The following is a 19,881-nucleotide window of genomic DNA, read 5'->3' as shown; positions in this document are numbered from 1 at the left end:
TCCAGCATCCAAAGGCCATCCAGGGAACTTCACACAACTGTGGGAAGCATTGGAGTCAAAATAGGGGGGGTTCCCCTCAATATTAGGAAGATGTCCTTAATGTTTTGTACATGTTCAACATTAATCATGCATTTGACCTGTAATGGACCAAGCTGAAGGCCTTATGTGATTCTAATTCAAGTTGGTATTTTAGAGGGGAAGACAGGGAATGGTCCCAAATGACTGGATATGGGCCTCTCTATGTAGCCTCTATCTGCTGATGGCCCTGTCTGGCTGTTGTTGTTACCTATGTTACTGACTGTAAATTACTATGAAGCCTGAACAACAACTAGCTGTGACCCAAGGTGTATGTACTGCCCTCAACCTTTCCTGCTTCGCTGATGGGGCCTTTTCATCAGGTCTCTCTCTCCACCTCCCTCCCTTCCAGAGGATGACCTTCCCTCCAACGTCCTGTTCCTATTGGTCAGGCTAGCAGTGTAATTGGTATGCAGAGAGACTCTGGAATGAGTCCACTCCGTGCTAGCTTGTGAATTCACCCTTGTAATGCCACGTTTATGGATAACAGAGATAAAACAACGCATGAAGGAAAAAAAGCAAACAAATGCCAAGGCTTGGGCTGCTTGCCTGCCTGACATTGCCTTTGTGAATCACAGATCTACAGCCAAGGGCAAGGGAGAAGGGGAGTGAGAGGGGACTAAACAGATGATGCTTTACAATGTCCACCATTTGCATCGTATATACTCTTGCCACTGCCAGCTGTTTAACCTTTTCCCAGCCAAATGCTGCCTGACTGGATATAGAATCACTGGGGTTTGCTACTGAAATGGCACCCTATTCCCTATATTGTGCACTACTTTTGACCAGAGCTCTGGTCAAAAGTAGTGCACTATATAGGGAATATGGTGCCATTTGGGATGACCCACTGGTTCTCATGGTTGGAACTTCTGTCCAGAGGAGTGTTTAGTCACCAGGGCATTGCTCATCTCATTGAGGCTGGATGTCTGGCTGGAGAGATGGACCTGGGCCTGAGGCTTGGGCTAATAACCTGACTGACTGAGCTCTGTGGGCTTGAGGTTCTGGCTCAGTTGCTGACTGTACTGTGTGGTTTACAATTTCCTTACAGCTCTATGTCTCCTTTATGGAGTCCTTTATTTTGGCTTGGTTGACACTGATGCAGGTATAGCCTTCAAGCCCTCAGGTTGCTTATTATTGGATCTTCTTCATGACTAGCAGTTTGTTTTGCTGATGATGGAGCATCATTTTATATGTGAGCATAAATGGGGCATAGTTCTAGTCCACATTTCTCCTAGGTATAATCTTTATTGGCTGAAAGGTCAGTCAAGTATGTGCCTTATATTTTGCCGTGGTAGCATGTTGTTTCAGTATGTTTCAGCGTGTGTTGCAAATGATCTGCCACCACAAACTTCCGAACTATAAGAATTAGTGTACATTTATATAATTGCAATCCAGAACTCACACACACTCCATATAATACATCAACTGAAGTGAGTTCAGGTTCCAAAGCACATAGTGATCCTTGTTCTCCCTAAAGTAACATCACTCAGGCCGCGTACAACATAAATATTTTCATATAAACAGTCTCCTGCTGAAACGATTCCAAGGCTTTCGCCTGAAGCTAACAGCGTAAAGGCGAAAGGCTGGAGGGTGCTCTATTTTTCTCATCTCTATCTCTCTCTTTCTTTCTCTTTCTGTCTTTCTCTCTCTATTTGTTTCTCTCGTTCTCTCTCTCTATTTCTCTATTCCTTTCTCTTCCTCGCTCTCCCTCCTCCTTTCTCTCTCTCCCCCTTCCTCTCTGTCCCTCTCTCTTCCTTCCTTTCTCTCTGTCTCTCTCTTTCTTTCTCTCTCTGTCTCTCATTCCCTCGAGTGTCCTTGTCAATGTCATAGGCAGCTGCTGCGTTGTAGTTGAAAAAGAGGCGAGGTCAATAGTTTGTCTGCCTAGCTTATAAATAATGTGACTCAGCGCCTGACAGAATGTGTCTCGATTGTAGAAACGGGGAAGAAATGGCAGGAGTATTTTCCTAACCCTCGGCTCGGCTACTGAGGCACTTGTATATTCTCACTAATAATTGCTTGTCTGACCTTAGTAACCAGCCAGCGATGTTAGATAGAAAATGTTTTTGTCTCTTTTTAGTGTTTTTACTTTGTCATCTATAGTTCTCATGATCAACTATGAATTGGTCTATTGATTCAATTAAATTACATTTAAGGGGCTTTATTGGCATGGGAAACATATGTTTACATTGCCAAAGCAAGTGAAAACGATAATTAACAAAGTGAAATAAACAATAAAAAATAACTATTGTCAAATGCCTTTTATCACATTTCCACCCCCTTAAATGTTATATGTGACTTTTCAGTTATTGTGTAATGTATGTGGTGTTCTGAGGAGTTTTGACATTGGTTCTTTCTACTGTATGTGTGTGTGGGTTTGTGTGTGTGCGTTCATGCATTTGCGTGTGATGTAACTGTGTGTGCATGCATGAACATGTCTCTGTGAGTGTTTACAGAGGCCACAGGATACATGGTCCGTTGAGAGTTGGCCGTTGCTGGCGGCGGGACACAGGGGAGTTGTCCTAGGCCCTGTAGGCCTGTAGCTGTGCCTTTGTAAGTGCGCAGCCCTTGGGAGCGAAATGGGAATGGGAGGCAGGGCGAAGAGGTTTCCTGTGTGTGTTTGTCCGTGCAGCTCGCTCAGGGTGAGTGCCAGAGTAAAGTGTTGGGTTACATAGCTCAGTGTTCAGTGTAGTGTACGCCACAGCACATCCGCAACGCCGCGCTGCTGACATTATCCACTATGGGATAATCTCTCAGCTGGTGTGCTCCGAGACTGTGAACCCGTCCGTCCGCCATCCCCTAAACTCTGTCACCAACCCCATGTCTGCTCTCACCTTTAACAATTGGGCTTTTATACAGAGTATCAGTTTTCTAAAGGGAGATTTGTTCTCCTGTAATGCGTGTGGAGACTAGAGTTCTCGTGTTCACTGTTGAAGGGGATTGAATGGAAAGTGTTGAGCTTTCACCCCCTAGCTAGGTTTTAGCAGTGGGGTTTGAAATGGCTCTCTAACTCCAAATGGTGTCGTCAGGGTTTCTCCACTTTCTGATCTGTCATTCAATATTAGGCTGGGGAACACAACAGCTGTGCTGCTAGCCACACCCAGCCAGCTGGATTATATAATCCTAACAGTTAGACAGGAATACCTTATTTTTCTTTGTCTGTGAAAATGTAGAGTTACTGATTGGGTATCCACTTGATTTGATATCTCTTAGTAAATATTTTGTTTTTAACGTAGACAGTAGTTAGTCGATTGGGATTACCAAAATTATAACTTTCCTGAAAGATTATCTTCTCTTTATAAACCACATTTATTATTCGACAGTTCTTGTAAAAATCCATTTGTTACAGATAATCAACAGTAGGTCTGAGGCACCACAAGACATTTATGCAAAATGTCCGTCACAGGTGACAAATAGATTAGACCAAACGCAATGATGCTCCCAACATTATGTTTAATAAGCTTAACGTGGCATTCACATCGCACTCATGGTTATACATTGATGCTTCCGCAGTCACCGTCTAGCCTTCGCCTTGATTTCCAGCGAGACTCAAGTCGCTGTACTAACGCTGTCAAGAGCCACTCTCTCTTCTCTCAATATCTTATGCTTATTGGTGTAGCAGGCAGGTGGGAGATCAGACTGATGCTAATATACCATCCTGCCTCTGCTGACAGAACAGAACAGGTCTAAGGGAAACCCAATATGTCTGGGAGATAATATTGTAATGAAACAGCAGGGTGCAGGTCTCGAACCCTCGACCTTTGAGCCTGAGGTCCGGCGCGCTATCGACTGTGCCGCAAAAGCATGCTCCAGCGGCTTAGTCGATTTCCGCGCTTATAAACCCAGGGTCGTTACAATATCTATACACTGATGGAGTCTGTCTGAAACACACACACACATTCTTACTGTTGTAGCATTGTCGAGAAGGAACTTGCAAGTAAGCATTTTGTTGGACGTGTATACCATGTGTATCCCGTCCATGAAACTTGAAACACAAACACACTTCACATTTGGGCCTGAAGACTCAATGATTTCAGACTGTTTTTTTGTCTTAATCTAACTCCCGACAGTTTGCATGAACTGTTAGTATTGTTTGATTCTTCTACAGTATGCTGTTTGCCTTGTACAGTAATAAGTCATACTATACTAGAGGTCGACCGATTAATCGGAATGGCCGATTAATTAGGGCCGATTTCAAGGTATCATAACAATCGGAAATCAGTATTTTTGGGCGCCGATATGCCTAATTGAATTATTATTATTTTACACCTTTATTTAATCTTTATTTAACTAGGCAAGTCAGTTAAGAACACCTTATTTTCAATGACGGCCTAGGAATGGTGGGTTAACTGCCTCGTTCAGGGGCAGAAAGACAGATTTTCACATTGTCAGCTCGGGGACCCAATCTTGCAACCTTACCGTTAACTAGTCCAACGCAATAACGACCTGCCTCTCTCTCGTTGCACTCCACAAGGAGACTGCCTGTTACGCAAATGCAGTAAGCCAAGGTAAGTTGCTAGCTAGCATTAAACTTATCTTATAAAAATCTATCAATCATAATCACTAGTTAACTACACATGGTTGATGATATTACTAGATATTATCTAGCGTGTCCTGTGTTGCATATAATCTGACTGAGCATACAAGTATCTAAGTATCTGACTGAGCGGTGGTAGGCAGAAGCATGCGCGTAAATATTCATTCAAACAGCACTATCGTGCCTTTTGCCAGCAGCTCTTCGTTGTGCATCAAGCATTGCGCTGTTTATGACTTCAAACCTATCAACTCCCGAGATGAGGCTGGTGTGACCGAATTGAAATGGCTGGCTAGTTAGCGCGCGCTAATAGCGTTTCAAACTTCACTCGCTCTGAGCCTTGGGGTGGTTGTTTCCCTTGCTCTCCATGGGTAACGCTGCTTCGATGTGGTGGCTGTTGTCGCTGTGTTGCTGGTTCGAGCCCAGGGAGGAGCGAGGAGAGGGACGGAAGCTATACTGTTACACTGGCAATACTAAAGTGCCTATAAGAACATCCAATAGTCAAAGGTTAATGAAATACAAATGGTATAGAGGGAAATAGTCCTATAATAACTACAACCTAAAACTTCTTACCTGGGAATATTGAAGACTCATGTTAAAAGGAACCACCAGCTTTCATATGTTCTCATGTTCTGAGCAAGGAACTGAAACCTTAGCTTTCTTACATAGCACATATTGCACTTTTACATTCTTCTCCAACACTTTGTTTTTGCATTATTTAAACCAAATTGAACATTTCATTATCTACTTGAGGCTAAATTGATTTTATTGATGTATTATATTAAGTTAAAATAAGTGTTAATTCAGTATTGTTGTAATTGTCATTATTACAAATACATAAAAATATATATATAAAAAGATAATAAAAATAAATCGGCAGATTAATCGGTATCGGCCCTTTTGGTCCTCCAATAATCGGTATCGGTATCGGAGTTGGAAAATCATAATCGGTCGACCTCTATACTATACAGTTATATAGCTGTTATATTGTATATCATGTACATGTAATGTGATTCATATCATTGGATTCCAGTTGCCTGAAAGACAGATCAGCTTAATATGTGATCAGGTGCCTACAGTACAGAGTAGAGCACTAGCCCTAACACAGTTCTATAGTGATGAATCTCTACTGCTGTCCTTACTCAATCAGAATGATGAATGGTTTCAACCATGATATAATTATAACAGGCTAACTCCATTTCATTAATGACTCCCTTCATGTATAATTATCCCTTCCACAAAGCTGTGTTTGGAGTTTCACACTGGCAACAGCTTTGACCACCGTGTTGCTGCTTTAGCATGTTCCTGAAGAGTCAGACAAACATATTTCCTCGCATTTGAATTAGATGCAAATAATACACACACTCTGATTGGCTTGCTGTGTATGTGTGCGTACGTGTGTGTGTGTGCGTGCGTGCGTTCGTGTGTGCTCATGCAAGACACATACTTGATGTGTGTTTGTGAGTGATCTCTGGACATGGATGAATGGTCCTGGAGAACATTGTTGATTGCCAGTGGGCTCCTTGGAGGCTGGTCCAGCCAGTAGAGTGTTAGTAATCGACTGCTTTACCTCCTGCTTCTGCCTACTACTCCCTCCTTCCTGCTCCACTGTGTGTGTGTGCGTGTGTTTGTGTATTAGTGCGCGTGTGTGTGTGTGTGTGTGTGTGTGTGTGTGTGTGTGTGTGTGTGTGTGTGTGTGTGTGTGTGTGTGTGTGTGTGTGTGTGTGTGTACATGTGCGTGTGTGTATATATGTGTGTGTGTGTGTATATGTGCGTGTGTGTGTGCATGTGTGTGTGCGCGCTCTCCCCCCATTGTTCCAGTGAACAAAGCAAAGCCTGGCTCCCTCCTCCCCTGTAGCACAGACACACAGCCAACAACGAGAGCAGGTGTCACAGGAAAGTGCCACTTCTGTCACTTTGTGTCACACTCAAGAAAAACAATGGGAGGGAATCGTCCATTGTTGAATTCACATTGCGTCATTCTTTAGAATGGATTGCTCTGTGGGCATACTGATAATAAATGTGATGTTATTAGTCATTACTTAGTATTAAAATGTTGTTTGATTCTTCTACGGTATAAAGACCAATTACATCACTTGATGACGTTAGCCTTTTAGATTGCGGTTGATTGAAAATAAAGGGTTTTATCTCAAGTTTCTAGATGCCTGCCAGTGCTCTTAATATCCTTGTCAGAGTGTACCTTACTCCAGCTGAAGTGTTGCACTCTGGGTGATATTTGTTCTCAGATTAATTTAAGCCTGGCATTGAAGCACACAGATCGTTTGTACTCAGTGTGACATGTACTCTCAGCGGACGAAGAAAAGCACACGTCTTCATTTCTCATTCTGAGCCAACACAGAGTTCAATCAAAGCAGTTAGTAGAAGTCGTGTGTGTGTTTCTTTGTGTGTGTGTGTGAATCTGTGTGTTTCTTTGCGTGCGTGAATCTGTGTGTTTCTTTGCGTGTGCGCGTGCGTGTGTGAATCTGTGTGTTTGTGTGTTTCTTTGTGTGTGTGTGCGTGTGTGCCTGCGTGTGTGAATCTGTTTGTGTGTGTGTTTCTTTGCGTGTGTGCATGCGTGTGTGAATCTCTGTGTGTGTGTGTGTTTCTTTGCGTGTGTGCGTGCATGTGTGAATCTGTGTGTGTGTGTGTTTCTTTGCATGTGTGCGTGCGTGTGTGAATCTGTGTGTGTGTGTTTCTTTGCGTGTGTGCGTGCGTGTGTGAATCTGTGTGTGTGTGTTTCTTTGCATGTGTGTGTGCTGGTGTGAATCTGTGTGTGTGTGTTTCTTTGTGTGTGTGCGTGCGTGTGTGAATCTGTGTGTGTGTGTTTCTTTGCGTGTGTGCGTGTGTGAATCTGTGTGTGAATCTGTGTGTGTGTGCTGACTGCATCAATTAATTAACAGATCTGATGATCTTCCCACCTAAGAGCATAGTGGACGAGGCAGTTTAGATTTGAAATAAATATTAAATTGTCAGCCATTGTTAAATCATCATCTGCTTAATATTAATGCAGGAACAGAGGTACATAAGAACTGAGACCTGTAAGAGATACCACAGTACCAATTTTCAGAAATTCTCGAGTCATATTAGGTCCCTTTGAAATATTACCACTTCTTGGTCCAGGTTTTCCTAATCGCTTGACTAGGTACATTTTGGCGGCGGGTAAATGAAAGCTCACTGTTTAGAATCCCCGATCCGACTAGGTGGAAAATCCGCCGATGTGTCCTTGAGCAAAGCACTTAACCCAATTGCTCATGTAAGTCGCTCTGGATAAGAGCATCTGCTAAATTATTAAACTGTAAAAGAATTGAGAAGCATGGAGTGGATTTTCATAGCTGATCACTGTTCCATACAGTCAAGACTCACTGGCTTTGATGGTGGGAGTGGATGGGTGGCTGTATTCCTGTCTGTCAGGTTATGTCAGAATAGTCATTGTATTTGTCCCCCCAGCAACTAACTTGCATATTTTCCATTTCTCTTTAAAAACATTGAAATGCATGTAACTTAAACTCACAGAGATGTGACTTTAATAATAGGGGCATATACAGTACCAGTCAACAGTTTAGGACACCTACTCATTCAAGGGTTTTTCTTTATTTTACTATTTTCTACATTGTAGAATAAGAGTGAAGACATCAAATCTATGAAATAACACATATGGAATCATGAGGTAACCAAAAATATTTTATTGTTGAGATTCTTCGAAGTAGCCATCCTTTGCCTCGATGACCGCTTTGTACACTCTTGGCATTCTCTCAACCAGCTTCACCTGGAATGCTTTTCCAACAGTCTTGATGGAGTTCCCACACATGCTGAGCACTTGTTGGCTGCTTTCCCTTCACTCTGCGGTCCTACTCATCCCAAACCATTTTTTGCGACTACACTTGAAGAAACGTTCAAAGTTCATGACATTTTCCGTATTGATTGACCTTCATTTCTTAAAGTAATGTTGGACTGTCATTTCTCTTTGCTTATTTGAGCTGTTCTTCCCATAATATGGACTTGGTATTTTACCAAATAGGGCTATCTACTGTATACCACCCCTACCTTTTCACAACATAACTGATTGGCTCAAATGCATTAAGAAGGAAATAAATCCCACAAATTAATTTTTAACAAGGCACATCTGTTATTTGAAATGCATTCCAGGTGACTACCTCAGGAAGCTGGTTGAGAGAATGCCAAGAGTGTGCAAAGCTGTCATCAAGGCAAAGGGTAGCTACTTTGAAGAATCTCAAATATAAATTTAGATTTGTTTAATACTTTTTTGGTTACTACATGATTATGATGTGTTATTTCATAGTTTTGATGTCCTCTCTATTATTCTACAATGTAGAAAATTGTTAAAAATAAAAATTAAAAAAAACATTGAATGAGTAGGTGTGTCCAAACTTTTGACTGGTTCTGTACGTTTCTTTCGAAGTCTCCGTCCCACACGGCACCCTAATAGGTTGCCATTTGGGCCGAACAATGCATGTAATAGACTTGTTAACAAGAGTCTGACCTTTGACCTCCAGTGGTGCTTTACCCACTTCCTCAAGCCACCCAGTTTCTTCTCCAAAGGTAGCATCATGCCGCTTGGAGAGAGGGAGGCAGCAGGTAAGGAGAGAGGGAGAGAGGGAAGCAGCAGGTAAAATAATGATATACAATAGACTAACTAGATATCCAATTGAAAACATAGATAAATCTTAGTTATCTACCTCGCCCACCTTAGCCATTTGATCCCTGGTTCATTTAATTAGTTTATAAAGACATCAAAAGTATTTGGTTGTAATGTTAATGCTGCAGGGTGGCCAACCAACCTCCAGGAGAGCTACTGGGGGTGTAGGCTTTTTTTCCAGTCCTACTCGAACACATCAAAGTGTAAAAAAGCAACTGCTCAGCAGGACCTTGATAAGCTGACTAGTGTGTTTGAACAGGGTTGGATCAAATGCTTGCACACCCAGTAGCTCTCCAGATGGAGGGTTGATGAACCACATGTGTTTTATACAGTAGCCTATCTGTGCAGTATTTTACTTTGTTGGGGGTTAAGTGCTTTGCTAAAGGCCACAACAGCAGGAGATACTGTATAATACATGGGATCAGAGAGCAGCAGCCTTCCATTGTCAATAGCAGTGATAATAATTCATGTCATTTTGTGAAGTGGTTCTTTGCATCATACAACCCAATTTTCAGTCACCTTTTTGGCCCATGGTGTTATAAACCATTTTTGGGGGGGACAAGTGACTTGAGCTTTCAGACAAGTAAAGACAATCTGTCTTAAGTGGCTAAAAAAGTGAATGTCAAGCCTTGTCATGTAATGCACAATGAGCCCTGATCTGTGTGTGTACTGTGGAGGGAGCCCTGATCTGTGTGTGTACTGTGGAGGGAGCCCTGATCTGTGTGTGTACTGTGGAGGGAGCCCTGATCTGGCTTGAATCCCAAATGGCATTGTATTCCCTATTTTGTATGGGCCCTGGTCAAAATGTGTGCACTATATAGGGAATAGGGTGCCATTTGCGATATACCCATGTACTCTGTAGTGAAGGAGGAGCCCTGGCTGCTGCTCGGCTACCTGCCTGCTCTGCCCTGCAGCCCAACATCTGTTGAGAGGGAGCAGGAAGCATTTGAAGGATAATTAAAAGGACTGGCTTTCAACTCATCTACCTCCCACCCGCCTCCCTCCCATCCCATGGCTAAGCAACATGCGGCTCCTTCCACAGCTCCAAAGGAGAGCAGCAATTATTTTGGAAATTTAAAGTGGGACTGCAGTATACTAATAACGCATCTGAGGAGAAACAAGAGGCGGAGGACTCTTTTGTTTTGACCATGTTGTTATCTGGTTTCCACTACTGTAGTGAAATAGTAGTGGGTTGTGTTAGTTGTTTGATTCTGGTCTCCTTTACCCCCTGGGGATGATTACGGCTGGTCCACTACAGACAGGTCAACATAAAGACGTTCTTATGGTTTATGACGCTTGGGGAAAAGCTGTCTAGCTAACTAGCCATCATGAACCCAATCCACACACCAATTGATCCTGCTTGATTAGCCTAGTGGACTCCATAGCCTAGTGGACTCCATAGCCAAGGTGTTGAAAGGTCAATAGAGTGGAAGGTAATGATGTTTTTTTATTTTATCTCTGTCTCTCTCTCTCTCTCTCTCTCTCTCTCTCTCTTCAATTCAATTCAATTCAAGGGGCTTTATTGGCATGGGAAACATATGTTAACAAAGCAAGTGAAGTAGACAATAATCAAAAGTGAAACAATAAAAATTTATAGTAAACATGACACTAACAGAAGTTCCAAAACAATAAAGACATTTCAAATGTCATTATGTTTATATACAGTGTTGTAACGAAGTGCAAATAGTTAAAGTACAAAAGGGTATGTCAATGCTTCACACGTCAGCTGGGACACTAAATCAATAAGCCCCTCAAATCACATTAGAGACATTGTTAAAGAGCTTGTTTTAAACTGGTGTTTCATTAAGCTAAATACCATGCACGTTGTCTGAAGGGACTGTGCGTGTGTGTCAGGGTTGCCGTTAACAAGGCAAAATGCCCGGGAGAAAAAAAATCCCATTGCAAAATAATGCTTTTTATTAATTGATGGAAATACCAGTCAATGTAAATATTTGTGACTGTCATGCTTATCGGTCTATGGGAATTTGCATAATATAGTGAAATTAAATTGGTGAGTGTGTATTTTCGTCATCAAGTAGCCGATCTTATTTATCCAACACAACTATCACAGGCGCACAGCATACCAAGACTATTTATAGCGGAATTTCCCCAGAAGATCCTCAGCTGGTTGCTGCCGAACTAAATATGTTTTTATAAGCCCAGCCCATTCATTGCGTAACAACTCTAAATGTAATCAGTTGTTAAACTGTTTTGGTGCACGGTTAAAAAGAGCTAGGGCTACTATTTTTTTTCTCAACTGGTAGCCTAATTGAAGCACGCCTCCCATTCAATATTCAAGTGCAGGCGAGAGGCTATCATCGCGTCACCACCACTTTACAATGTGAGCTGGAGGCAGTATGCGTTTTGAAAACAGGCTTACTTAATTGTTTGAAACCTGAATGTTTTACTTTATATTATGACGCATGGCTTACATTGCTTGAAAGTAGCCTATAGGCAAATCCGACCATGGATACGTGGAGGCAATATTTTTTTTTATAAAGACTTCATAGGCGGCATGAGTTTCAAGTTTCGTAAAGCTAACAATTTATCCTACCAGTTCTACCGTCATATGCGCATTTTCGTGGAACAGTTTCATTTAAATAATAACGTTTTTGTTTTTCAATCTTTGTCACGTGGTTATTCATAAAATCTGAATTAAAATGGTACAAATCTAAAAGTTAAAATGAAACTATTGTGAGATCACCATCCTCTGCCATATGGACACATTGATACACCGGGATCCATTGGCAGCTAAATAAATGAGCGCATGGAACTCATAGCCTATAGGTCAATGCAACAGTAGGCCTACTTCCGTTGTCACCTATGTCAAAATACATTAAGCCGACAAAATAAAAACAGTCGAAAATATGATCAATTCAGGTTCTTTCAATTGCATTAATCTCTCTACTCAGCCTGTCTGCCTCCCGTTCTATATGAATAGAGTTACTATATTGATCAATTCCCCATTACATAGTGTATGTTTACTACTGGCGACATATGTAATGGAGAATTGATCAAAATAATCAAAGGGCAAACAATTTACACAAAAAAACAATGAATGTGCAAGAATTGGTGTGAGACAGCTGAGCCATTCTGGAGAGAGACTGGCCTATATCTTCACCACATACCCCTCCCCTTCTTCTTGTCTCAACATTTGAAATTATACTCAAGATGCATTATCTTCACACATATTTTAGATGCTTTTCACTGACAGCCGCAACTCAACAATCAGCTAGGCTTATTGCCACGCTCACTGCCCAAATTGCGGGCTTCCCAAATAGGCATAGGCCTACAAGCTTGTGATTTGAAACAGTACACAACTATTTAAAAATTCTGTATAAAATTGTGGCAAATGCAATTTTCTTCCCTAGCCTGTGCCATTTCTCTCCTGTTCTTTCCTTTGTTGTCCAGAAGCCAAAGACACAATCCTACTAATTTTAGCAACCCATCCTAGTTGTTGCATCTTTAGATTCGCCCTCTTTCTAAGTTTCAAATGGAGATTTTCATCTCTGTCACATATGAACCTGCTCTCATCAGGTGCGCTCTTTAGTTTTCCTGCAAATTGCATTTCGGCAAATGTTTGAAAATGTGTTTTATTGGCTGCTTCATTATAGGAGTTGCATGGTATGATAAGATGAATTACAATCATGTAAATGTGATTTTTGTAATTCTGAGCACCGTGGGTGGACGCTCTAGTGTATATTGATCTGGTAAATAAAAAGATATTCCCGGTCACGCTGTTAAGCTCCACACACCAGAAACCCTGGTGTGGGTGTAAATGATTCGGGGGGATAGAAGGGGTTGAGTTCCTAAGCACTTGGTCTTTCTCATTGAGGGATTGTTAAAAAAAATTCTCTGCTGCTGCTGCGCTTAAGAAATAACCAAATGGCCTTCTTTTACAGTGTTCTTCTGAAAGATGACTTTATCAACATTTTGGGTTATATTTTTCCGTCCCTGGAGAACATGAATAGCCTAACACTCATATGTTTTATCTGAATAGAGCAGTGTGGTAGAGGATTATGAAGTAGAGAGAAGCACCATTGCATTTTGTAAATGACTTGATAACTGTCTGACTCTGGAGTCCTTGAAGTTCTCACACGATCTCTCTTGTGTATTTGTAGGACTTTCTTATCTATCTTGTTCATTAATTAATTAATATATGTCTGTGACAGTCCCAGAGCCCCACAGTCTCCCAGCCATACAGCTTCCCAGCCCCACAGCCTCACAGCTTCCTATCCCAACAGCCTCACAGCCTCCCAGCCCCATAGCCTCCCAGTCCCACAGCCCTACAGTCCCACAGCCCCACAGCCTCACAGCTTCCTATCCCTATAGCCTCCCAGCCTCCCAGCCCTACAGTCCCACAGCCCTACAGCCTTACAGCTTCCTATCCCCACAGCACCACAGCCTCCCAGTCCCACAACCTCCCAGCCCCACAGCCTCCCAGCCCCACAATCTCCCAGCCCCACAGCCTCCCAGTCCCACAGCCCTACAGCCTTACAGCTTCCTATCCCCACAGCACCACAGCTTCCCAGTCCCACAACCTCCCAGCCCCACAGCCTCCCAGCCCCACAGCCTCCCAGTCCCACAGCCTCCCAGCCCCACAGCCTCCCAGCCCTACAGCCTCACAGCCCCACAGCCTCCCAGCCTCCCAGCCCCACAGCCTCCCAGCCCCACAGCCTCCCAGCACCACAGCCTCCCAGCCCCACAGCCTCACAGCTTCCTATTCCTATAGCCTCACAGCCTCCCAGCACCACAGCCTCCCAGCCCCACAGCCTCACAGCTTCCTTTCCCAACAGCCTCACAGCCTCCCAGCCCCATAGCCTCCCAGTCCCACAGCCCTACAGTCCCACAGCCCCACAGCCTCACAGCTTCCTATCCCTATAGCCTCCCAGCCCTACAGCCTCCCAGTCCTACAGCCCTACAGCCTTGCAGCTTCCTATCCCCACAGCACCACAGCCTCCCAGTCCCACAGCCTCCCAGCCCGACAGTCTACCAGCCTCCCAGCCCCGCATCCTCACAGCCTCCCAGCCCTACAGCCTCCCAGCCCCACAGCCTCCCAGCCCCACAGCCTCCCAGCCCCACAGCCTCCCAGCCCCACAGCCTCACAGTCTCCCAGCCCCACAGCCTCCCAGCCCTACAGCCTCCCAGCCCCACAGCCTCCCAGCACCACAGCCTCCCAGCCCCACAGCCTCACAGCTTCCTATTCCTATAGCCTCACAGCCCCACAGCCCCACAGCCCCACAGCCTCACAGCTTCCTATCCCAACAGCCTCCCAGCACCACAGCTTCCCAGTCCCACAACCTCCCAGCCCCACAGCCTCCCAGCCCCACAGCCTCCCAGTCCCACAGCCTCCCAGCCCCACAGCCTCCCAGCCCTACAGCCTCACAGCCCCACAGCCTCCCAGCCTCCCAGCCCCACAGCCTCCCAGCCCCACAGCCTCCCAGCACCACAGCCTCCCAGCCCCACAGCCTCACAGCTTCCTATTCCTATAGCCTCACAGCCTCCCAGCACCACAGCCTCCCAGCCCCACAGCCTCACAGCTTCCTTTCCCAACAGCCTCACAGCCTCCCAGCCCCATAGCCTCCCAGTCCCACAGCCCTACAGTCCCACAGCCCCACAGCCTCACAGCTTCCTATCCCTATAGCCTCCCAGCCCTACAGCCTCCCAGTCCTACAGCCCTACAGCCTTGCAGCTTCCTATCCCCACAGCACCACAGCCTCCCAGTCCCACAGCCTCCCAGCCCGACAGTCTACCAGCCTCCCAGCCCCGCATCCTCACAGCCTCCCAGCCCTACAGCCTCCCAGCCCCACAGCCTCCCAGCCCCACAGCCTCCCAGCCCCACAGCCTCCCAGCCCCACAGCCTCACAGTCTCCCAGCCCCACAGCCTCCCAGCCCTACAGCCTCCCAGCCCCACAGCCTCCCAGCACCACAGCCTCCCAGCCCCACAGCCTCACAGCTTCCTATTCCTATAGCCTCACAGCCCCACAGCCCCACAGCCCCACAGCCTCACAGCTTCCTATCCCAACAGCCTCCAAGCACCACAGCTTCCCAGCCCCACAGCCTCCCAGCCCCACAGCCTCCCAGCCCCACAGCCTCCCAGCCCCACAGCCTCACAGTCTCCCAGCCCCACAGCCTCCCAGCCCTACAGCCTCCCAGCCCCACAGCCTCCCAGCACCACAGCCTCCCAGCCCCACAGCCTCACAGCTTCCTATTCCTATAGCCTCACAGCCCCACAGCCCCACAGCCCCACAGCCTCACAGCTTCCTATCCCAACAGCCTCCCAGCCCCACAGCCTCCCAGTCCCACAGCCCTACAGTCCCACAGCCCCACAGCCTCCCAGCCCCACAGTCTCCCAGCCACACAGCCTCCCAGTCCCACAGCCTCCCAGCCCACAGCCTCCCAGCCTCACAGTCTCCCAGCCCCACAGCCTCCCAGCCCTACAGCCTCCCAGCCCCACAGCCTCCCAGCCCCACAGCCTCCCAGCCTCCCATCCCCACAGCCTCCCAGCCCCACAGCCTCACAGCTTCCTATTCCTATAGCCTCACCCCCTCCCAGCACCACAGCCTCCCAGCCCCACAGCCTCCCAGCACCACAGCCTCCCAGCCCCACAGCCTCCCAGCGCCACAGCCTCCCAGCCCCATAGCCTCCCAGTCCCACAGCCCTACAGTCCCACAGCCTCACAGCTTCCTATCCCTACAGCCTCCCAGCCCCATAGCCTCCCAGTCCCACAGCCCTACAGTCCCACAGCCTCACAGCTTCCTATCCCTACAGCCTCCCAGTCCCACAGCCTCCCAGTCCCACATCCCTACAGCCTTTCAGTATCACAGCCCCACAGGCTCACAGCTTCCTATCCCTACAGCCTCCCAGTCCCACAGCCTCCCAGTCCCACATCCCTACAGCCTTCCAGTCCCACAGCCCCACAGCCTCACAGCTTCCTATACCCACAGCCTCCCAGCTCCACAGCCTCCCAGTCCCACAGCCTCCCAGCTTCACAGCCCCACATCCTCCCTGTCCCACAGCCCCACAGCCTCCCAGCCTTTCAGCCCCCCAGTCCCACATCCCCACTCCTCCCAGCCCCGCAGACCCAAAGCCTCCCAGCGTCACAGCCCACAGCCTCCCAGCCCTTCAGCCCCCCAGTCCCACATCCCCACTCCGCCCAGCCCCGCAGACCCAAAGCCTCCCAGCGTCACAGCCCTACAGTCCCACAGCCCACAGCCCGCCAGTCCCACAGCCCTACAGTCCCACAGCCCTACAGTCCCACAGCCCACAGCCTCCAAGCCCCGCAGACCCAAAGCCTCCCAGCGTCACAGCCCACAGCCTCCCAGCCCCACAGCCTCCCAGCCCCACAGCCTCACAGCTTCCTATTCCTATAGCCTCACCGCCTCCCAGCACCACAGCCTCCCAGCCCCACAGCCTCCCAGCACCACAGCCTCCCAGCCCCACAGCCTCCCAGCGCCACAGCCTCCCAGCCCCATAGCCTCCCAGTCCCACAGCCCTACAGTCCCACAGCCCTGCAGTCCCACAGCCTCACAGCTTCCTATCCCTACAGCCTCCCAGTCCCACAGCCTCCCAGTCCCACATCCCTACAGCCTTTCAGTATCACAGCCCCACAGGCTCACAGCTTCCTATCCCTACAGCCTCCCAGTCCCACAGCCTCCCAGTCCCACATCCCTACAGCCTTCCAGTCCCACAGCCCCACAGCCTCACAGCTTCCTATACCCACAGCCTCCCAGCTCCACAGCCTCCCAGTCCCACAGCCTCCCAGCCTCACAGCCCCACATCCTCCCTGTCCCACAGCCCCACAGCCTCCCAGCCCTTCAGCCCCCCAGTCCCACATCCCCACTCCTCCCAGCCCCGCAGACCCAAAGCCTCCCAGCGTCACAGCCCACAGCCTCCCAGTCCCACAGCCCTACAGTCCCACAGCCTACAGCCTCCAAGCCCCGCAGACCCAAAGCCTCCCAGCGTCACAGCCCACAGCCTCCCAGTCCCACAGCCCTACAGGCCCACAGCCTTCAAGCCCCACAGCCCTACAGTCCCACAGCCCACAGCCTCCAAGCCCCGCAGACCCAAAGCCTCACAGCGTCCACAGCCTCCCAGTCCCACAGCCCTACAGTCCCACAGCCCACAGCCTCCATGTCCCACAGCCCTACAGTCCCACAGCCCACAGCCTCCCAGTCCCACAGCCCTACAGTCCCACAGCCCACAGCCTCCCAGTCCCACAGCCCTACAGTCCCACAGCCCTACAGTCCCACAGCCCACAGCCTCCAAGCCCCGCAGACCCAAAGCCTCCCAGCGTCACAGCCCACAGCCTCCCAGTCCCACAGCCCTACAGTCCCACAGTCCTCAGCCTCCAAGTCCCACAGCCTCCCAGTCCCACAGCCCACAGCCTCTCAGTCCCACAGCCCTACAGTCCCACAGCCCACAGCCTCCAAGCCCCACAGCCCTACAGTCCCACAGCCTTAAAGTCCCACAGCCTTACAGTCCCACAGCCCTACAGTCCCACAGCCCACAGCCTCCAAGCCCCACAGCCTCCAAGCCCCACAGCCCTACAGTCCCACAGCCCTACAGTCCCACAGCCTCCCAGTCCCACAGCCCTACAGTCCCAAAGCCCTACAGTCCCACAGCCCTATAGTCCCACAGCCCTACAGTCCCACAGCCCACAGCCTCCAAGCCCCGCAGACCCAAAGCCTCCCAGTGTCACAGCCCACAGCCTCCCAGTCCCACAGCCCTACAGTCCCACAGCCCACAGCCTCCCAGTCCCACAGCCCTACAGTCCCACAGCCCACAGTCTCCCAGTCCCACAGCCCTACAGTCCCACAGCCCTACAGTCCCACAGCCCACAGCCTCTCAGTCCCACAGCCCTACAGTCCCACAGCCTCCAAGACCCACAGCCCTACAGTCCCACAGCCCTACAGTCCCACAGCCCTACAGTCCCACAGCCTCCAAGCCCCACAGCCTCCAAGCCCCACAGCCCTACAGTCCCACAGCCCTACAGTCCCACAGCCCACAGCCTCCCAGTCCCACAGCCCTACAGTCCCACAGCCCACAGTCTCCCAGTCCCACAGCCCTACAGTCCCACAGCCCCAGCCTCCAAGTCCCACAGCCTCCCAGTCCCACAGCCCACAGCCTCTCAGTCCCACAGCCCTACAGTCCCACAGCCCACAGCCTCCAAGCCCCACAGCCCTACAGTCCCACAGCCCTACAGTCCCACAGCCTTACAGTCCCACAGCCCTACAGTCCCACAGCCCACAGCCTCCAAGCCTCACAACCTCCAAGCCCCACAGCCCTACAGTCCCACAGCCCTACAGTCCCACAGCCTCCCAGTCCCACAGCCCTACAGTCCCACAGCCCAAAGCCACCCAGTCCCACAGCCCTACAGTCCCACAGCCCTACAGTCCCACAGCCCTACAGTCCCACAGCCCACAGCCTCCAAGCCCCGCAGACCCAAAGCCTCCCAGCGTCACAGCCCACAGCCTCCCAGTCCCACAGCCCTACAGTCCCACAGCCCACAGCCTCCCAGTCCCACAGCCCTACAGTCCCACAGCCCACAGTCTCCCAGTCCCACAGCCCTACAGTCCCACAGCCCACAGCCTCTCAGTCCCACAGCCCTACAGTCCCACAGCCCACAGCCTCCAAGCCCCACAGCCCTACAGTCCCACAGCCCTACAGTCCCACAGGCCTACAGTCCCACAGCCCACAGCCTCCAAGCCCCACAGCCTCCAAGCCCCACAGCCCTACAGTCCCACAGCCCTACAGTCCCACAGCCTCCCAGTCCCACAGCCCTACAGTCCCACAGCCCACAGCCTCCCAGTCCTACAGCCCTACAGTCCCACAGCCCACAGCCTCCAAGCCCCGCAGACCCAAAGCCTCCCAGCATCACAGCCCACAGCCTCCCAGTCCCACAGCCCTACAGTCCCACAGCCCACAGCCTCTCAGTCCCACAGCCCTACAGTCCCACAGCCCACAGCCTCCAAGCCCCACAGCCCTACAGTCCCACAGCCCTACAGTCCCACAGCCCTACAGTCCCACAGCCCTGCAGTCCCACAGCCTCACAGCTTCCTATCCCTACAGCCTCCCAGTCCCACAGCCTCCCAGTCCCACATCCCTACAGCCTTTCAGTATCACAGCCCCACAGGCTCACAGCTTCCTATCCCTACAGCCTCCCAGTCCCACAGCCTCCCAGTCCCACATCCCTACAGCCTTCCAGTCCCACAGCCCCACAGCCTCACAGCTTCCTATACCCACAGCCTCCCAGCTCCACAGCCTCCCAGTCCCACAGCCTCCCAGCGTCACAGCCCACAGCCTCCCAGTCCCACAGCCCTACAGTCCCACAGCCCTCAGCCTCCAAGTCCCACAGCCTCCCAGTCCCACAGCCCACAGCCTCTCAGTCCCACAGCCCTACAGTCCCACAGCCTCCAAGCCCCACAGCCCTACAGTCCCACAGCCCTACAGTCCCACAGCCCTACAGCCTCTCAGTCCCACAGCCCTACAGTCCCACAGCCTCCAAGCCCCACAGCCCTACAGTCCCACAGCCTTACAGTCCCACAGCCCTACAGTCCCACAGCCCTACAGCCTCCAAGCCCCACAACCTCCAAGCCCCACAGCCCTACAGTCCCAC

At 49.4% G+C, this 19,881-nt stretch overlaps 1 protein-coding gene across 1 annotated transcript; it reads left to right on the top strand.

Annotated features, from left to right (window-relative positions):
* Positions 1–13,422: 13,422 nt before the first annotated feature.
* LOC116374742 (proline-rich extensin-like protein EPR1) lies at positions 13,423–18,274 on the top strand. Its single transcript, XM_031829418.1, has 3 exons — positions 13,423–13,962; positions 14,148–14,826; positions 14,908–18,274. The coding sequence occupies exons 1-3, from the start codon at positions 13,423–13,425 to the stop codon at positions 17,724–17,726; spliced, it is 4,038 nt and encodes a 1,345-aa protein (XP_031685278.1). The 3' UTR covers positions 17,727–18,274.
* Positions 18,275–19,881: the final 1,607 nt, after the last annotated feature.

The sequence above is a fragment of the Oncorhynchus kisutch genome, linkage group LG8 (assembly GCF_002021735.2).
Source record: "Oncorhynchus kisutch isolate 150728-3 linkage group LG8, Okis_V2, whole genome shotgun sequence".
NCBI classification, from domain to species: domain Eukaryota; kingdom Metazoa; phylum Chordata; class Actinopteri; order Salmoniformes; family Salmonidae; genus Oncorhynchus; species Oncorhynchus kisutch.
Note: the sequence above shows the minus strand (reverse complement) of the source record. Positions and strands in the feature narration are given on the sequence as shown.

Bases quoted from the DNA above. Each gene is read 5' to 3' on its own strand.
- LOC116374742 (XM_031829418.1), top strand. From the start codon at position 13,423: ATGTCTGTGACAGTCCCAGAGCCCCACAGTCTCCCAGCCATACAGCTT. The intron at 13,963-14,147 runs GCCCCACAGCCT...CTATCCCTATAG, and splicing joins CCCAGCACCACAGCCTCCCA to CCTCCCAGCCCTACAGCCTC. The intron at 14,827-14,907 runs GCCTCCCAGCCC...CTATCCCTATAG, and splicing joins CCTTTCCCAACAGCCTCACA to CCTCCCAGCCCTACAGCCTC.